Here is a 20,379-nt window from a genome sequence, read left to right on the forward strand (position 1 = left end):
TCATGTTTTGCAACAGTAATAGACAGAGTATTTTTGACACATTCATTTGCTTACCTGTTTTAGCAACAGCAACAGTGTGGTTCAGTAAACAGTGAAGCCCAATAATTTTCTTGGCTAGGCAGTTTTATTCGTGCAAATTTCGCCAGCTAGTTCTTTCTCCACTGTCTAAACGAATGCAAGGAAGACAGGTAGTCATCACAGATTACGTTTATTTCTGGCTTGTACATTAAAAGGGCCCTGATCTGCCTAACTGTCAACAGGGCTCCTGTGAACATATGAGCCAAATATTATTGCACAGTTTGCTGCAAGGAATTTACAATCTCGTGTCAAAAGTAGTAAAAGATCACTTGCTCTTGCTTCCGTAGTGTCATCATGCAGCATCATCGCAAGCAGCCGGGCCCACAACAGCTATTGGCTGATTTCAGGATTGCGAGAACATCCTCACTAATACAATTATTGCACATTTGAGTTAAATGAATGATAAATATATATGTCTGCAATCTAGAAAAGATAGAAAGACCATTTCATCTTTGCACGTTAAACTAAACTTAACAGTTGTGCGTTTGTGTATCTGCTGTGCGTGGCCTTCGAAAGAAAAACGTAGTGTAGATATTGTGGCTGCCACGGGGTGCCGCCATGAGCTGTCGTGCGTTCAACCTTTGGGTGCAGCCAGTGGGACATTGCTCCCTTGTGCCCCCTTGCTGTCTTCCCTGTGTAGCTTCCATCACGCTAGGGGTAACGAAAAGAGAGAAAGCCGTTGATTGGTCTGATAACTACATCTAATGTCGCTTGTGCCTGAAGGATTTGAAAAATTTTTTGGGCAGAACATTTGTGAGGCAATGTAATTTGACACTGATGTCATACTATGATTAGTTAAAAAAGTGTTTCAGAGACCTTTTAACACCAAATGGCTAATTTGAATGACTGTTTCAATACTGCTGCATTTTGAATAAGGTCTTACTTATCAAGGAAGTGTCTGACCTTGCAAGATAGGATATAAAGTCGCACTGGACGCTCTCTTATTTCGACATGGGGATCTTTGTCGCTGTGTTCTCCGCCAGCTTCGTTGTTGCTGAATCTCTGTTATATTGTGGCGATAATTTAGCCTTTATGAATAGATTTTCATGTTGTCTCTTTAGCCTCATTCTTTAGCCTCATTCTTTACCCTGCATCTTACCGTTGTAAGGTCAAGGGCCACCTTTGAATTTTCTTTGTCTTGGTGGCGGTCTGTTGCTTCTGCCTAATCGGTTGTGCCGCTTGGAGTGCAGGTCATCTAACAGCAGCCCTGCACTGTGCCTTTTTGGCTAACCTTAATTAACTTTTTTTTCTCGTTTTCTCTCGACTTTAATATCTCTTGAGTGTCATGTTGCCCGCTTCATTTTGAGCTCACCTTGTTCCGCCTCTGCTGTGACCCGATTCCCACTCCCTTCTTGCTTTGTAGCTCCCACCAATTCTCATCAGGTTTTATTACGAGAATGTTAACTGCAGCTGGCTTTTAGTTGCTGCAAATGTTTCACCACTCCGCATATCCTATTCATATCTTTATTTGCATACCATCCTGTTTTGTATGTTGCAGAGGAGGTCAGAGGAAACTGCCGAACTTCTGGCGGAAAAGTCTCGGGTGGCAGAAGAGGAGGCCATGCTGCTCACGCAGAAGGCAGCAGAGGCAGAAGCCGAGATTCAGCGAATTAAAATCAGTGCCATCAAGGTAGGCTGGCCTTGGCTATATTAACAGGCCATTAATAGGATCTAGCACTTGGCAGATGCAGCGCAAACTTGGTGGTCATGTTTCTAATGCAAGGAAATGCTGTGGCCCCTTCTCTGCAGTTTGTTGTGCCCGCGTGTCACAGAATGTCCAAGCGCCTGACTGCCTGACTGCCGAATTTTTGCCGTTAGTGAAGCTGAGAGTGAAGGGGCAACTTATTTCTTATTTTGTGTGCCATTTAGGTCTATAGAGCATCCACAAAACCAATATCAATGCATAAATTTTTTTATAATTTGAGAAAATCAAACTTGTATCATGAATGGCAGGGAATAGGAATTTTTCTATTCAGACAGTAGCAGTAGCTGTTTCACTCAGACAACAGACTGCATAAACATCACAATGGCTTACCAGCTGTGAGTGGGCTCACCTGCCTTCTAGTAGCACTGATTTGACATTCCGCAAATTTTTCACATAATAAGTGCTAAGTGAAGGAACAAATTTGTTGAACCAAGCCACACACTGTAGATCAGGTGTAAACATGAATGCAATATGTTCTTGCAAACTTTCCTCAGCAGTTACAGTGCATTCTAGGAGGCTATACCCTGAATGTTCATGCAAACTTGTTGACAATGTTGTGGCCTGTGCAGCTTTAGGGCTGCGTAAAAATTGTCTTCATAAAGTTTGGCTCATGAAGATTCTCGTATTAAGAGGACGCTTAAAGTAGGCAGCAACTTTTCAGACACCCTATATGGGGCAGGTATCTGCAAAGAAAAGGTGCACAATTTGCAGTATGAAAACGAACATTGCAAATTAAGCAACTTCACATGCAGAATGAAAAACGAGTTGACTTTTTGAGTTTGGAGTTTACTTATTGATAAATCTGAAGAGATGAGGAAGGTCTTGAACTTGTCATTGATTATCGTGAAATTAGCGCCTTAGGAAAGCAACTTCAATCTTCATCGGTTCATCATAATGTATTTGAATTGCAGAATGTGTTTATAATGCAAAATACTGACATTATGTGGTAGGGTGGGTAATTAGGGGGCCACATAGATGGAAGAAGTAGTATGCACAGAAGTAAATCATGTAGGATACGAAGATTTGTAAAGGGTGCAAACCTTATAAAGTTTGTTGTGTTATGTAAACTTCTTAAAACCCATTCTTCTTACTGGTTGTGCCTCTTGTTTTTGATTTCAAACATTGTTAAAGGCTTCTGTCTACTACTCTGGTCCATATTCATTCTTTGATACAACCATTTACTGTCTGCATTTTTTTTCTTTGTTTAGTGTATGTGCAAATTTACCATATAGCATGTGTGTTTGTAGAAAACATGTTTTAGATAGCCCATTTCACACAGCCGATCACATAGCAATGCAGTGGAGTGAAGGGAGCCTATGCAAATGACTATGACATTCATTAACATATTACATTGCATTGAATGACCGTGCCAAAGGTAGCACTGGCAACAAAACTGCGCTCCAGCTCAAAACAAAGTGTGTGTCTACTCTGACTAACCGGGTTCGTGCAATCACATTGCAGACAGAAGAAGAAAAAATAATGATGGAGCGCAAAGCACGGGAAGCGGAACAGTTGGCAGCACGCATGATCGAGGAGTCTGAAAGGAGGCGAGTCCTTTTTTTTTTTTTCGAGCCCTGCTTTGGGACGTGACTTTTTGGAGTGAAGTGTGCCTGCTTAACGTGTGTGTGTGTGTGTAGCCGTCATAATGTTATGTCATTTCCACAGTGTTATGGTACTGCAGTTGTCTGAGTGCCTGAGAACTTCATCAAGGGAGCTCTTCTACACCCGTTTGCCCTTCCGTGCAGTTCAGTCCTTTGTGGGCATTCTTTATGATGTCATGGGATCATTGAATATGAAAGCCACCATAGACAGGTTTCTTTGAATGATTGGGCAAAGCCAGTCAACCATTTGACCAATGGGAAAAGAAAGTAAAAAGGTCATGGTACGCTGTTGGCCATGACAGGCCAAGTATTTCAAGTACTTCATATGTTGTTTAAGAACCTAGCATACATATCGCACTGGTATAATCCTTTGTTCGATACATGGTTTCCTTTCTGAATTTACATGAATTGATAAAAGTGATTAAAATTAAACATGTATTTCCCAAATTAAAATATTGAGATATAGGTTCTGACATATAGAAGCCTATATATACAGTGTTCCTTGTTCACAATGTCAGTAAATCCTATGGCCTTTCCCCACAGAACAGTTGGATCACCAAAAAAGGGAGTTGCAGAATATGAAAAAGGGAGAACTACGGGCCCCAACATGTCAGAATCTGTATTTCAATATTTTTTATTCTACATATGCATTTTTTGTTCCAATGATGTTCCTTCCTTGCTAGATGGGGTTTCGCCAAATGCTGAGCAATGTGGGGGCAATTAGGGGCAATTAGGGACCTATAGGGGCAATTAAAGTCGAGTAAAATTTTGTGACTTGATTTGAAGGGGTCCTGAACCACCCCTCAGGCTTGGTTAAAAAACGTACTCCACGGATAGCTTACGCTGCTGTGAACATATCAGTGAAGTTGTGCAGTCATGCACAGTGCATGGAGCTCACAAGCTGAGCACAAAGTCAAGTTTTTCTCAAACTTTCTCTTTTCAACACAGGCCTTCTCCTCACTCTTTTGGGGCTGCTTTATTTCATAATATGGCATATTCCCATACGCCGCTGCTATTGGCTTACATCAATCAAGAAGGGCGTTATGATCAATGTGCTTCTTTCTGATGTTACTGTGTATATTTGTTGATGCATTTTAATGAACCAGCTGAATTAAGCAAAAATCTGCATTTAAGTTTCCAATAGTAATAAAGTGCGTCCAAAGAAGCCAACCATCGTCCACTCGCTCTTGGGTGTGGCAACCCGCGTAGGAATTAAACTTAGGCCACCCTGGTTATCAGTGTCGCAGCCCTCAAGTCTTGCTAATTTCGATTAGCTTGAACACTCGGCTAGCCTCAAACCACGCAAAAGTTAAGGTCAGACAACATGCACGCTCGGCAGCACCCACTTGCTCCTGGCCGCTCCTGGTTGGACGCCTTGGCAGACTTTGCTTCACATTGAGCTATTGACAGTGCTTGAAAATGCGCGTTTGATGTGACCTGAACACATCCGACCATCCGTCGGTCAAGCTGGCAGATGACTAAGCTAGTTCGCACCACACATCACGTCGAGACTGGAACATATGTGCATGACCACGCACTCAATCGCTGTCGTGCACAAAGCAAACGCTGCGCATACACACTACAGTTTCATGAAGCTGTGGTCTGCCACTGGTTACGCTAGCGCACTGTGGCATGCTGAGGACAAATGCATTTGATACGTCGTAAGAGCCAAAATCAGAAATAGTGATGTTGATATGAACATGCAAAATCAAATTCGAACTGTGTGCCGTGGTGTCATTCAGTAGGCAGAGCGTTGTGGGCACGCCCCGCTCCATCGCAGCCTTGGTAGTGCAAGGCATTGAAGAAGGAGCAGAAGCACCGCAGAGGGGATCATACACGAGCTTTGATTGCCAATAACTCCACTTCTGCTGAACATATTGAAGTACTTTTTGTGGCAATATATTTCTGGAATAGTCTATTTTAACTTCAGATACATTTCTCAACTTGCATAGAAAGTGGTTCAGGTCTCCTTTGATGTTGCATGTGGGTGGGTTCAATCCAGTTTCCGGGAGCAGTGTGGAGCCTGTTTGCATTTACCATGCTGTGCATGCATGCATTTTGCAGGGCCCAGGAGGCTCATCAGCTGAAGGATGAGCTCTTCCAGGCTCGCCTAGCAGAGAAGCAAGCCAAAGAGAAGCTTTTGGGAATCTTCGGGAGCCCCTATGAAGTACGGACGGTATGTGCTTTGTAATGGGGTGGAGTCGGCTAGATCTGAACAGCCCCCCTTTGTGTATTTTGTTTATCCTCACATTTCTAGCTTTTATGTACAGAGCAGTCCACTTACAGCAGTACCACTTATAACGAACCTCGGTTTAACAAAATTCGAAATGTAACAAACTATTTTAATTTCCCAATCGTAGTTGCATTAAAAACCATAAGTTTCTTTTTGCAATATGATGAAGTAATTTCGTGACGCGGTTTCAATTTAATGAACTTTTCGGCAATTTAAAGCATGTACTTAAGAGCCTGTATGGCTAGTAAATCTACCAAAACACTATAAAAATGTTGGCCGAGCCGAAAGTTATTTAAAGTGTCCTTCAGCATGAAACGATAGAATGGCAAAAACGACATCAAAGCGCGCGCGCCGGGATGTGGAAGGCAGGAAACACTGCTGTGCCATTTGTAGCGTTGGTAAACAACTTGTGCAAGCCATGGAGTGTTCAGAGAAACACTAGAGCTGACAATTACATCTGCACAAGGGGCATAGGGAGGGTGTGAACGTGTGGTTGCGTGATCAGGCACGCGCTGGGGTGGCAAGAACACAGCACCTATCTGCCTTCTCCTCCTAGCCCATGCATCTCCTCCTCGCACACATCCATGCATGGGCCATGCGCCTTATCTTGGAAGTAATCTCACTGCCGCAAGTGCAAAGAGCGAGCCGAGATGTTTGGTGCCTTGATGCGCCTTGAGTTCCCGCGAGTCTGTTGTTAGTGTTCACATAATCAGTGCTCTCCCTTTGTGGGAAAACTCTTTCTTTCTTTCATCGTTTTCTTTTTTATCCTTTTTGCTCAGGACGAATATCCATATCTTCTTACCCTTTTGTTTTTAATTTGTGGGCACCGGTTGCAGGCACTAAACACGGTCAGCCATGGCATCCAAGCTTTACGCCGCTGCACAACACAGTACGCCCAAATCATGGACGCTGTGGGCGGCATCGTAACACTGGTCTTGGTGCAATCTGCACCACACGCACTGGCGCTCATAACCTCGCTATTATGGCCCAACCTTCTTTCGATTCATTAATAAGTACTTACTAACAAGATACTATCCACCAGGAATGCCCATGAATTTGTGAAGCTTTCTTTAATGTCGAACCTGTAAAACCTTGAATTAATGCAATTTGCAGTTTAACGAAATTTTTATAGTGTTTTGGTATATTTACTAGCCATACAAAGTTCTTGCTGCAAGTACAGCTTCGTTATATCGAAGTTCAACTATATCGGTTATGACGATGAGCTGACTTAAGAGTGTTAACTTACATTAGGGCTATGAGAAAGAACACCATATATAATGATACGTTATTCCCCGCATACAGGATATAACAATCAATATTATGCCTTCTGTACGGCATTTTCCTTGCAAAATAATTGTGAAATTTGCATTTCTAAGTTCCCCTTAAACGAACTATGCCAAGATGGGGCAATACATTTGCCTACGCGAGTTTGTATCTGCCACCATCAACCGCACAGTGCGTCTCGCCCATGCACTGATTGCAAGAGCTACAGAGAGCATTGCTAGATGTCACGGCATGCCACAAAATGGCGCCAGCCACCTCGTGTCTGCGTCACCCATGATCAGGGTTTTTCAATACTTTTCATCACAAGAAGTATTGAAGAGACCTGCCCACGAAGGGGAAAAAAAAAATTGAGAAGCGAAGTGGCACCCATCCTTTGCCCTCTTCTCAGCAAGCGCAGAAATGTGCCGCAGAAGCTGCAGCGCACGGCCAAGTTGATAGAAGACGACGCCAGAGTGCAATGTTTTTTCGCCTCAGACAAAGCTGCAAATTTTGCAAGACTCAAAAAATGAGCTCACGCAGAGCGCTGCAATCATGACTGCTGCAACCAAGGGCCATGCCAATCAACAGAAAAGGGGGCCTTTGTGCGCCCGGACATATCCCTTGGAACCAACATGGTGGAAGCCACTGACATTACCGACCTCTGGGAGCATGTCGCTGTTGACAATGAAACAGGTGGTGCTTTGATGGAAGAGTTTCTGAATTGCAGATAGTGCTGCCTCATTATGCGAAGAGATCTTTGATGAGGTGATCATTGTCTCGATAGACAGCGGCATTGTGCAGCAGTGGAGACATCTTTGACACCGACCTAGATATTCACATGAAGGGCACTATCGTCAATCGTGTCGCTCATTGACTTCATGCGCGCTAATTTATTGGCACTAGTGCTCACACAGCAGCTGGACACCGCAGTTGTGAACCTAAAACTCTCGCAAAAGCAAGTGCAGATTTCTGACTATTTCAGTGCGCCTAACGGCCTAAAGCTTGATGTGCTGTTTAGAGAAGTTAACATATTTTCCACAGTCTACTTTAACAATGTCTATTATTTAGCGCAAGTGGCAAATTTGGTTTTAAAGCTATAAAGGTATCTTTGACAGGGTTTTTTTTGCAGCAGTCCAGATTTAGCAGTGATTGGTCATAATGATTGGATTTTTCACTCTTCTTGGTATCGCTATAAGTGGACTGCACTGTACTTTCAAACCCACTTGTAGCAGTCCCAGATAAGTCTACGCTCGTTGTAACAGACCATATTTCAGTCTTATTTTGTTCTGCCTATTTAATTAATACAACGAAGCTCGCTTTTAGTGGACCGCGTTACAACGGACTATCGGCTACAGCGGACAAAATTATCGGACATTTTTTTCTATATCAGATGTATAAAACATACTTTTGCCTTGTCGACACAAGCTGACAACTGACTTGCAAGGGTCAGCTGATGATCGCAGCTCCATATCGCATACACGAGGGAGGAAGATGGGGTGGAAACGCGCAGTCTTCTTTAGCGCGCGAGGCACAAGAGGGAGGGGGAGGGGGGTCCTACTCCAGTGGCTGCTGCTTGCCCGCACGGGCACCGTATCTTGAAAGCGATCTGCTATGTGAACAAAGTGTGCGCCCGCACGGGCCTCATCTTCAAAGCGATCTGCAATGCGGACAAAGTACCCGCCTGCGCCGACGCTGTATCTTGAAAACAACCTGCGATGTAGACAAAGTGTGTGCTCACACGGGCCTCATCTTCAAAGCGATCTGCACTGTGCACAAACTGCGCCCAGTGCGGGTAGCTTCGTATGCGCTGTGCTTTTGATGTTTAGTTTGCATTGAAGCGAGAGACAACACAAAGGTCAATTCGCTCGCTGCTGCTGCCATGCTTATCTTGCTTAATTTGCTATCGCAATCGATGCTTCGCCTTTCAGGCAAAACTGTGCCTTTCTTGTTCATTTTTTACTTTGGATGTTCGTCACTCACTCTTTGCAATAAAGTTAGACATCGCGATGAAAGTTTCAGAAGTGGGACGTTTTGGATAAAACGGACGTTTTTGTCGGATTATCAGGGTTCGTTGTAGTGAGAGTCGAAAGTATAAGCAATCTTTCAGTTATAGTAATGACTCCATTTCAGCGAATTTACAATTTTTCGACGCTGCCTATTGAAACTGCTTTCAGATATAACGAACATTTTTTACATCGCCGTACTTTTACAATGGACACTTTGGTCTCGGTCACAGTAAAAATGTTGCAGTTTCTCCCAAAAGGCGAAGCTTTGATTGCATTAGGAAGTAATTCGTAAATATTCGCTTACTAACTAACGGACAAGCATGGTGTCACGTACACATAGGCAAACATAAGCACATGACTACAGACACTCACTGTCAGAACACTACTGTGAATAAAACACCTGCAACAGTGAGCAAATTTACCTTCGTGCTGCATCTCGCTTCAGTGGGAACTAAGTGCCAAGAACACAGCGCACATACAGTCATAAGCCCTCGGTGCGCCTAGGCTCTGTATTCATCGCAGATCGCTTTCAAGATAGGGCGTGTGCAGCCCTGCCATATGCAGCCGCTGCCTTGTTTTCCAACAATGCAACGTAGCTTATCCAGAGCAGAAAAGAAAGTGGGACTGATACAAGTGCAGTTGTTTCATAAGAATGCGATCTCCGACTGCACATACGAGGGCGAATGCGAAATCTTTGCCCCTATTTTTTTTTTAGCCAAACTATGGCTGTAAATGCAAAGTCAACACATCCTTTCCCAGCGGTGGACCTTTCTAGGACCAGCCCGGCCATATCTGCCAGTAGCGCCGCGGCATGGTGCTGCTGTAAGTTGTTGAAGATAGCGGCTATGCTTCACACATCTGCGGCGTACGAGCAGTGAAGTGTGATTCGTTTTCTATGGAGCAAGGGGATGAACGCCCATCGAAATCCACAGGAAAATGCAGCCCACGTATGGGGAAAGGTGTCTCACTTAGAGAAGTGTAAAGTGGTGGTGTTGTGAGTTCTTAAAAGGCCGTGAAGACTTGCATGACGAAGAGTGTTCAGGGAGGCCACATGCATCGCTGACTGACGACAGGGTCATCTCAAATTTGGTGCTGCAATGGGACAAATGGGGGGTCTGAACCAATGTGGGAATTATGTGGAAAAATAGTGTAAGGTACGTAGAACAGTGTGTATATATGTAATTACCTGTATGTACCTTACTTTAGCTAATAAAATATAGGGGCAAAGTCTCTCTAATTCGCCCTCTTATAAAAAATATTATTTGCTGGCAGCTGCTGTGCTAACTTTCCATAATGAACTGCAGCCAAACCGTCTTCTGAATATGACTTCAAATAATTGCAAAAGCTTTAATTGAGTACTGAACATTTTAATATTGTACTTTAGTTCACTGAACCACATTCCTGCATAGAGCAAACACAGGTATATTTCTCACAGAAGATTTGAAATGCAATGTGCTCCTCATGTGCTGTGCTAGTGAAGTAGTGTGTGACTACTGTATTTATACGAACGTAATGCGCACCTTTTTTCTGAGAAAATGGGTCCGTAAATTGTCTACACATTGCAATGAAGTGCGAAACCATAACCACTATCGCAGTGTTTACAATAGTCTATCATCAGAGCTGTCAGACGCAGCGTCACTGCCATCACAAAATGGCGACAGAGCACATTTTCGGGAAGGTCTGTGGGTTCAGTTTGTGCTTGACTACAATCTGGAGTGGTATTCTTGGTCAATCTCATTTGAACATGCTGCCCCTTTCGTAAGATTTCGAGCAACTCGGCGCCGGATGCATCGCCGTACACTGCCGCCAGTGTTCCCGGCACTGTGCCAAACTCCCTTGATAACAAGGGAACACATGCTTTTTGAATTTCTAATGTAGATATGCTTTTAGAATGTCTAATATAAAAGTAAGCATTAAAGTCATCATTTCTGAAACAAAAGAAATCGCGGCCCAGTTGCCAGCACCTGACTCCAATGACTACCTGACATGTGCAAAAAATCGCAGAGGTCGTCTTCTATGTTGCACCGATGTTGGTGACACCAATGTTGATGCAGAGGTGTGGGAGAGGGGAAAAACAAGTGTGGAGGGTAAGGGGGGGGGGTGAATATGTCGCTGCTTTTAGACATTGAGGGGCTTTAGCTATTGCTAGTGGATGCAACTTGCATAGTCTTCCCTGAGATTGCTAAGAAAATGAGACTTGATCATTGATGTAGAATTGTAGATTTCAACTGCTTTACTTAACACCATGATTCAAAGGATTTTTTGGCCCTCGTGTGGATATCTTCTTCTGCATGCGGTAGAGTTTCTTTAGGAGGAACACGGCTTGGAAATAAATTAGTTTTATGAGAAATTTATTAAACCTAATCGGCTCAGAAATATGTGCAGAAGCTCCACAAAAGGACACCAAACTGCTCATCTTACCACAGAACTCTGCCCAGTAGAGTTCACATGATAGCATTTCGAATGAAAAAAGGCACTTCTTGTAACAACTGAGTTAGTGCAAACTTTCGGCGAAGGCTGTGGGATCGTTCCCCAACTGCGGCAAGTTGTTTTTTCATCCGCTTTCATTTCTATTGATTTATCTTTTCTTTATTTAATTTATTAAGCACAAGTAATTTCCCCTATGTTGTCCTTGGTGTCAGTGTTTGTTGGCTTTTTACGATATGACTAATAAAGACGGGCCCGTCGGTTAACCCCCTTTCTTCTCATTTTCTTTTCTGTCTTTCTCAACACTGTTTGCGGTGAAGACTTACGAGAACTCGGTTGTGGTGCCTGATGTGCCAACAATAGCAACAACCAACCTGCCAGCTGGCCTCGACCATAGCAGCTTTAACCTGGACGGTTCCATGCTGCATTCCCCAGTCAGCATCAGCTGCGACTTTACCACGGACGCTGACATGGCCCAGCTCTCCATGGAAATTGAAAAGGAGCGGTGAGCTGATGCATCCCTCGTTTATTTTACCCTGTTTCTTTTATTTTACACTCGCCTGCTAAGTTGTTGTTATCATCAGCCTATTTTAATGTCCACTGAAGGATGAAGGGTTCTCTCACCAACCTCCAATTACCGCCTGATTTTTTTACTACCTGATTCCAAGTTATGACTGCAAATTTCCTAACTTCATCATACTGCCTAATTCTCCTTTACTGCGCTTTCCTTTCCTTGGCACCCCTTCTGTAACTAATAAGACCACTGGTTATCTTCCCTAAGCATTACATGGCCTCTTCAGCTCTAGTTTTTTCTCCTAATGTCAACTAGAATATCGGCTACACTCATTTGCTGTCTAACACACATCGCCGTCTTCCTGTGTCTTAATGTTAGGCCTAAAATTTTTGTTCCATATGTCTCATATGTAGCCAAACCTAAATTAAAGATTTGTGGAATGGCCATTTGAAAATTACTTGTTTAGTTTGTTTTGTAAAATGTATTCTCCTCAAGGAAGTGTTCAAATGTCTTCTTGTTTTTTGATTTTTGTTCAATATATTAAGCAAGAGATGCAATCACAAATGACCTCATGGTGTTCTAATGTGTACAGTAGGCCGGAAGAATACACTGAGCTGCAGTTGCTAGCAAAATACATTTTTAAGCCTCGGAAAGCCTGATTTTACATTTAAGGCAGTACACAGTTAAAGCACCATTGTGGACTAAGGAAACATGAATAAGTTAAGGCTTACTAGAATGCCGTCTTTCATTTCCACTTTCTTCACTTTCTTTTATGTCGACATACCTTATATTCTCGTATAAGTGGTGCACCCTTCCTTATAGATTTGAGGCCACTTTTCGTGGGTGCAGTCCATACGCCAGCAAGAAGTAAATAAATACGTGTCTGCTTTAATTAGCCAACTTTCTTGCCACCATATGAAACGACGTTGGGATGCATTTATTTTGGCTTCATTTGCTGCCCCGCTTGTCATTGCTGCCACGTAACCACGGAGCTGCAACGCTTGGTTCACCGCAAATGGGTGTTACAAGATTAGACTGTCCTCAGATGCAGACTTGGAATTCAAGCCACACAAAAGGCTGCACAATGAAAAAGCTATACGAGTTTTCGCATAAATAAAGATCGCCCACATACATAACTGGCATGGCAGCAACAAAAGCTCACCGCACAAACACGTACGGTACTAGTATTTACAAAGTGCAGAACCTGAATGCGCACACACAGCACTACAGGACAAGCCTACGAATTTCGCTGGTGCTTGGTCAATGATTGTAGAAACTGACCAGTGCACCACCCTACTCAAAGGTGAAGCTGTCCTAAGACATATGCTCAGACATTGCGCTGCATGTAAGGTTGCACAGTTAAAGGTCACTGAGGTTTTCGCGCTACAGAAACAGAATGTTGCAGTCAAATACCCACGTGCTTTTCGGGCAGTGTGGGAGCAACAACATGCGCATGAAGTGTAGAAAGCCTAGCATGTGCGATGCGCACAGGAGGCAGCGCGCAGCTGCCTGCAAAAGACTGGCCAAAATGTGCAACGGCACAAACCACAGGGCACCGGTAATCTAACTTCATAAAGGCACCAGTGGTTAAGACAAGCTTCCCACCAAAAGATTTATTTATTTATTTATTTATTTATTTATTTATTTATTTATTTATTTATTAAAATACCTAGCAGGGCCCAGAAGGGCATTGAGTAAGAGGGAGAAAGAACAGAATATATAGTATAGGAACAAGTACCAAATAATGACGCATGATGCGAAACAAGAAGTAAAGGGGAAAAATTGTATGGAGCAAATGGTAACAAAAAATATATATATATGTAGGTGCAAGAAACATCGTATTATGCCATGAGTAACATGAATGCATCATATGTGGCCAATACGTATTGTAAGAATAAACAGTGGTCATACAAAAAATGTCATTGATGTAAGGTGCACAAGATAACAAGGCATACTGCAACTTCAACGAGAATGGAAATGCAAACGAACTGCAGAGACCCAAGTCACGACGTCACTCCCTAGAAAAATTTTTCCGCTGCTGATCATGGAATGATTGATGGTCACAGATGGATGCAATAGAGTGGGAAGACCATTCCAAAGAGCAATGGCACGTGGAAGTGCGGATGAATTGAAGGCTTGGGTCCTTCCGTGCATTTCAACTGCAACTACACCCGAGCAGGACACACATATGCATCTCTGTACCATGGAAGTACTGCTGTGTGTCCACAGCTGATGAGGCATGCTGGTGCAAAAAAGAGGTGTGGCCCTTAGACGTACATTTTTTTCTAAAATGTCTAGGCCCAAATTTAGGGGTGCAACCCTTATACAAGAATATATATGGCAATTTCTGCTTCTATCATTTCTTTTGAGAGCTTCATCACTTCTGGCGACTATGTACATGACTCTGCAAAATCATGACTGGTCGTGAGAGTGCTTATACTTTACTATAGTCTTTTATCTGCATTTTATTTGGTTATGATGTTTTGTGCGTAGCTGTAGTGTGGCAGTTGCATACTGGATCGATCACTTTTAGTGAGACTGTTGTGCGGCATTGTACACACCTGTCGACACCATAGTGTTTGCGCAGTGCTTCCTGTCCATGCTTTAAAGGAACCACATAATAAAAAAAATACGCACATAAGAAGCATGTTTGCCTAAAAAATTTTATTGTGGCTATTTGCCAATTTGCACGCATTGAGTGTCACGTACAGCTGAGATTTCCTTGTTGGGATTGACCGCCTGGTTGCCTTTGTGGTGTATGCAGGGTGGAGTATCTCGAAAAGAGCAAGCATTTGGCCGAGCATCTGCAGGAGCTCAAGTCTGAGATTGAGGTGCTCAAGGTGGAGAACAAGCTCACCTCCATGGACCTCATTTACGAAGACAATGTCATGCGCGGCGAGAACAAGTACTCCACTCTTAGGAAGGTGAGTCCTGCATGACAGCATTTGTCTTGCTGCTGGTCAGAGCCAGGACTTGACGCTGTGGCACGCTCCCTTCTAAGATGAACCTTGAGTATATAGATCTCCAAGTTGATCACTGCATGCTGGAATGGCACATAGACAAGGAATGGAACTCGAGTGAAACAGTTGTCGACGACCCAATGCAATGACCTGATCCAATGCAATGACCTAATACGACTAGAAGCGCTTAACAACGTTATGTGACAGTTTTCACGGTTTTCTGAACAAACAAATCGCTAATGAAGCTTGTCGACTCTCGTTACAACGGACCTTGATAATCCGACAAAGCAAGTCCATTTTGTCCGAAGTCCGTAATACCCGAAACGCCCCACTTTCTAAAATTTCGTTGCGATGTTTAACAACTTTATCGCAAAAGTGAGTGACGAACGTCCAAAGTAAAAAACAAACAAAAGTAGCAGTTTCACCCAAAAGGCGAAGCATTGATTGCGATAGCAAATTAAGTAAGATAAGCGCGGCAGCTGCAGCGAGTGAATTGACCTTTGTGCTGTCTCTCGCTTCAGCGCGTACTATACGTCGAAAGCACACTGCATACGAAGCTCCTTGCACTGGGCGCACTTTGTCCACATCGCAGATCGCTTTTGAGATACAGCAGCCGCTGGAGTAGAACCCTCCCCCCCCCCCCCCCCCCGTGCCTCGTGAATAAAAGAAGACTGCGCATTTCCCCCCCCCTCCTTCCTCCCTCGCGTGCACGATATTGAGCTGCGATTGTCGGCTCACCCTCGCAAGTCATTTGTCAGCCCGTGTCGACACGGCAAAAGTATGTTTTATACGCCCGATTTTGAAAAGAAAAAAGAAAAAAATGCTGCTAATTTTGTCCACTGTAGCCGATAGTCCATTGTAGCGTGGTCCGTTAAAAGCGAACTTCGTTGCATTAATAAAATAGGTAGAAAAAAACTAAGGCCAAAATATGGTCTGTTATATCCGAAAATCTGTTGCATGCGGGTCCGTTGTAACGAGCATAGACTTATCTCGAGTAACTGAGAGGATGTTAGGGGTAAAATGCAGGCAGCTTTTGCAGTGTGTTTGTCAATTTGGGATAAATGAACATTTCTAAATGATCCTTTTTCGGCCTGGTTAGAGCCTGCTCCTCTGGGGTGCCAAAAACGGCACAAATTTAATATTTACAGGAAATAAGGACCATTTTATTGGTGACATGTGCCGAAAGTTTCAAGTCTGTACGTGAGATGTGTGCTCTGAATATAATTACTAGATACTCATTATCTCCCAGTTTTTATGTGTTATACGAGTCATGCAGTTGTATTTTCCTGGCCTTCTCAGTCAACTTGTGCAAGGCACGTAGTTTATTTTAGTTGAAGCAGTAAGTATGTTGTGATTTACGAACGATAAAATTTAAGTTTATGTAAAATTAATTGCCGCCTTTACAAAAGGTTACTGTTTCAAGCGTTCCAGTGTGTTGCACTGCTGTTATCTGCACTTTTTTTACGGTCCTAAAATAACTGCGCAAGTCACCAACTTTAAGTTTAGTGCAAATAGATGGAATGTTAAGTGTAATGTGGGGGGAATCTTTCGCATTCTTGGCATTTCTTTGCATTCTCTGCGTTTCATAGCTTTTGGGAATTCATTGCCATCATTTCATTAAAAGAAGAAAGAAAATAGTACAAAAGAGAAACTGCATGATTGATTGTCTCATATATTGCATCTTGTGTTGTGGCTAAACCTGTATTTGTCTTTTCATGTGTTTCTCTTTATAATACGGGTGAAGCAATCTTTATGTTAGTGTCTATCATTAGCAACACGCAAATAGCACATCCCAACACAATCGACTTTTACACATTACAAAATAAGTAATGGATTACAATAATTCATTCTAAAATGTAATTGATTAGTGACCAAGAATTGCCGAGAGATGTAATTGAGTAAATACTAATAATCAATTACTTCTACATTACTGTGTCAAGAATACTTTGTCACGCAAGGGACATGCATGCTGTTCGTGACCTGGAAATACTGGGTGCATAGTGTTAATGAAAGGAAAGTCGCACAAAGATAGATGACAATTATTGTTTGCAGACAAGATACACCCCTAGGGTGCAGACTTCTATTAGAGGGTAATATATATGTATCTGTTGTGTACTTGCACAACCTTTTATACCTGCATCTCCTGACAGTCATTTTATGTTCGTGCCTGCTTTTTCTGCTAGCACTAATGACACTCATTGTCTTCTTTTTGATGCTGCTGGGCTTCATGGGGCCCATTGTCATGGATTTTGGCCAACTAAAGACAGACAGGGCCAAGTCGCACGTGCAAGACAAACATTTTTAATTGAAAAAACGAACATCAAAGAAAACAACTCGAAACAAACAATGTACAGTACGACCTAATGGCATACATTCTCCAAAGTCCTCAGATACAATGCGTTGATAAGTCAAAAATATTTACCTTGAATCCATCGATGTGGCCACGTCACGTCATCGTCGCTGCTTCCAACGACACGTCAATAGGCCTGCCGATGCGTCGTAGATTCGATATTGCTGTGTTCGACATATGGCCCACGGTTGCCCTGGTCCGTAGGTCAGGATGGTGGGGCGACTGTGGCACCTGTGGATCGTAGCCACAGGGAGTCTTGGAAACGGTGCTGTCAGCCTCTAGCTGCGGTCTCCGCTGGCGCGCCCTCTCAGCTCACAGGTTGCAGCTGCGGCAGCTGTAGCCCCACTTCCACTAGGTTGCTGCTTTCTCCGCGATCCATCCTTCCCACCCGGCCTCCAGCTCCTTCTTCCCCCTGTCTTCCCAGAGCATAGCAGGGCTGCTCTCTTTGGCTACATGTCCTTTTGCCTCGTTGGCCACATAGCCGCATGAGAATTTTTCCATTTCTTCTTCTTTCAAATCTTCCATTCTTTTTGGTTGGACACTTTCATATTTTGTCACTTCTTTTCTTTCTCTTCCACATCCGCCTCGCGCTTTCTTGTCCTCTTCATATCTTGTTTTTTCTTCTCCCAGTTTCTTTCTTGACTCATGACACCCATAAAGGCCTAGTATTGTCATTAAATTTTTCGTTGCAAGGCATTATATTTCATCACATGCGTTGCCCCTCATGTTAGCACAAGTACTGAGCATTGTGAGGACCAAATACAAATCGGTTGTCTATAGTGATAACTGGCCAGAAATTTGAAGAGTTCTAGACAAGATACTGAGCAAATGCAGTAAACATCTTTTTTCTTTCTTCATAGTTAATTGTCTATTACCCGGTTGGCTTTCAAACGTGCAACAAATTGTGTAACTACTTTTTACTTTGCTATAACATAATGCATTTATAATGTGGACATAAAATTTTTGTGTTATGTGTTTGTTTTTTACTTAACTATGGCATCGTCATTGGTAAGTCATGTTGGCATATAAGAAAGTACAAAAAGCATGAAGTGAGATAGTAAAATGACCAAGCAAAGCATGAGTGGGTGCATTTGCTTTAACACAACTTCTTGCTTTCAAACTTCTTTGCATTTCAATCGTGTTAAAGGAGTACTGACACAAATTTTTTTTATCCTGTTTTTTTGCTGCAACAAGTAGCTAATGACCCAGTAATTAAGGCACGAAACATCATTGGTCTCAGAGCACGACAGGTAATTATTTGGAGTCTTGTTTGTAGCTACCAGTCCAAGTTTCAGTTTGAGAGAGCAACGAGATGGGCTAAAGAAGGAATGTAAACACAGCTGGACACGTGATCACACAAAACTGTGATGTGTCACACTCGCCAGCGCACGAGCTGTGTTGCTAGTTTGTCTGCTACTCCTGCACATGCTTTGCGATGTCCTCGCCATCACTTTCGTCCTCGTTTTTGTTGTTCAGTGGCAATTATTTCCTACTTGCTGTAGTCGCCACCGGCTTAGATGTGGCCAACCACATTTGTCTGGATCCACTACAAAGCAGCGACTCGGAAAGTGCGGCTAGCGACAGCTATCAGTATGCATATGCACTGGTACAAGTAGTACAAGCCATTTGTCGTGGGTGCTTTGGGAATGAAGCATGTTCTGGAGGACAACCAAAGGCGAGGTAAAAGTTGGCACAGCATCAGTCTTGGGGGTACGAAGTCTTGGCGAAAGATAGTCGGACTGCTCTAAGCTTGGGCGGTTTTGTTTATACCAGGCATGTTCGAAATGAAACGAGCAAATCTGGCTGCTCTTCAACAGGGTCAATTCTAAGCGTCTAGTGGCACGCACGAACTCTGACCACTTCTGCCACTTATCGACGCCGTCAGTATAGCCAACAAGCAAGCCATGCAAGCTGGCGATCGCTGGGAAAAGGTATAGTATAGGCCTAGCTCGCTGGCCGTCAGATCCGATGCCGACGGCCCTTGCGACCCATCCACAGCTGGTAATAAAGCATCTATATTCATCGACACAATCAACGTCTGCACATTTATGTCGCTCGTAAGGGACAGTACAAATAGCTTTCCCATCGCCGTTGGTAGCGACGAGAAAACACGTTAGCCAGGTGAGTTGAATCGCAGAGACGATTACACTGTGCTGACTGCTTGCAAGTTGAAATGATGCCAACGATTTACTATATTGCACAACGTTTTATAACATGCAAACTTCCGAGGTCACTTTACGAGTCATTTCGTGTCAGAAACAAATTTTAGCCAATTTTTCTGCCGCTGTCAGCATCGAAGAGGTCAGCGTCAGGACCAGGTAGAAAAAAAAAAAAAAAAGAAAGACACCGGGACGATTGGAGCAGCGAGAAACTTGCTTGCAGGGCCCGTCCCGACAGCAGCGCAAACTCGTGACATAGCGTTTTCTTGGTTGTTTATATTCCTTTCTTGGTGTTGTTGTCGCAAGATGCTACGTTTTGTGGTTCGCTGCACGCACATACTTCAAAATTGATTTTAAGTATGCTCAGAGCTGTATTTGCCGTTCATATTTTGCAGACAACGTGTGTATGCCCACATAAATAAATCTCGCACGTTAACTCGACTTCATAATTTTGTCAGTACTCCTTTAAGTATTCGAACAGTACAAAACTGCTGCTCCAAGGCATAATGCATTTGTTGAAGTTACTGAAGTGAAAAATATGGGTGTTGAGTTCAAAGCTGGAATAAGCTTTAAGCAGTATCCCAGCACTCGGCGCTGCTTTTCTGGTCGATGTAGAAGTGTGCAAATGAAATTTGAAATGGTAGTCTAATGTTCACTGTAGTTATATGCACCCTGTATGTTAGTGCCATTAAGTGCACAAAGCTTTTATAGGCAACAACAATAAACATTGAATTTTTTTAAAACCACAACCAACACTTAGTTGAACATTGAATCTCTAAGGGAATTACTACGCCTGAGAACCGAGATGTCTGGTAAACGAGGCACGGGGTGGTGGCAGTGTGCTTCCTTTAATCAAGCACAGAGGCCTAGCTCCTAAAGCTATGTCAATGATTGTACATAAGGTAGCTTACTTGCCTTGCAGATGCATTACTGCTATGTTGAATTCCAATGGCGAAGTCGGAGCAAGTTTTTCTGCTCGTTTCGGAGCAAGTTTGTTCCAATGACAGAGTGAGGGCGGGAGTAAGGTGTTCTAATGAGAGAGTCGGAGGGGATTCAGAGCAGGAGTCACTCTGTGGAGCAGAA

At 43.2% G+C, this 20,379-nt stretch overlaps 1 protein-coding gene across 2 annotated transcripts in view; it reads left to right on the forward strand.

Annotated features, from left to right (window-relative positions):
- Window positions 1–20,379, forward strand: part of Mer (ezrin/radixin/moesin family protein merlin) — a 52,265-nt gene that overhangs the window by 16,883 nt on the left and 15,003 nt on the right. The window contains exons 11-15 of one of the 2 annotated variants that reach the window (XM_075685418.1): window positions 1,577–1,708; window positions 3,245–3,330; window positions 5,449–5,551; window positions 11,634–11,818; window positions 14,592–14,751. In XM_075685418.1, coding sequence (XP_075541533.1) covers window positions 1,577–1,708; window positions 3,245–3,330; window positions 5,449–5,551; window positions 11,634–11,818; window positions 14,592–14,751 — 666 coding nt within the window. Of the gene's footprint in view, window positions 1–1,576; window positions 1,709–3,244; window positions 3,331–5,448; window positions 5,561–11,633; window positions 11,819–14,591; window positions 14,752–20,379 lie in introns of both variants that reach the window. The other variant, XM_075685416.1, reaches the window with a different exon arrangement.

This window comes from Dermacentor variabilis, chromosome 3 (genome assembly GCF_050947875.1).
Source record: "Dermacentor variabilis isolate Ectoservices chromosome 3, ASM5094787v1, whole genome shotgun sequence".
In the NCBI taxonomy this organism is placed as follows: domain Eukaryota; kingdom Metazoa; phylum Arthropoda; class Arachnida; order Ixodida; family Ixodidae; genus Dermacentor; species Dermacentor variabilis.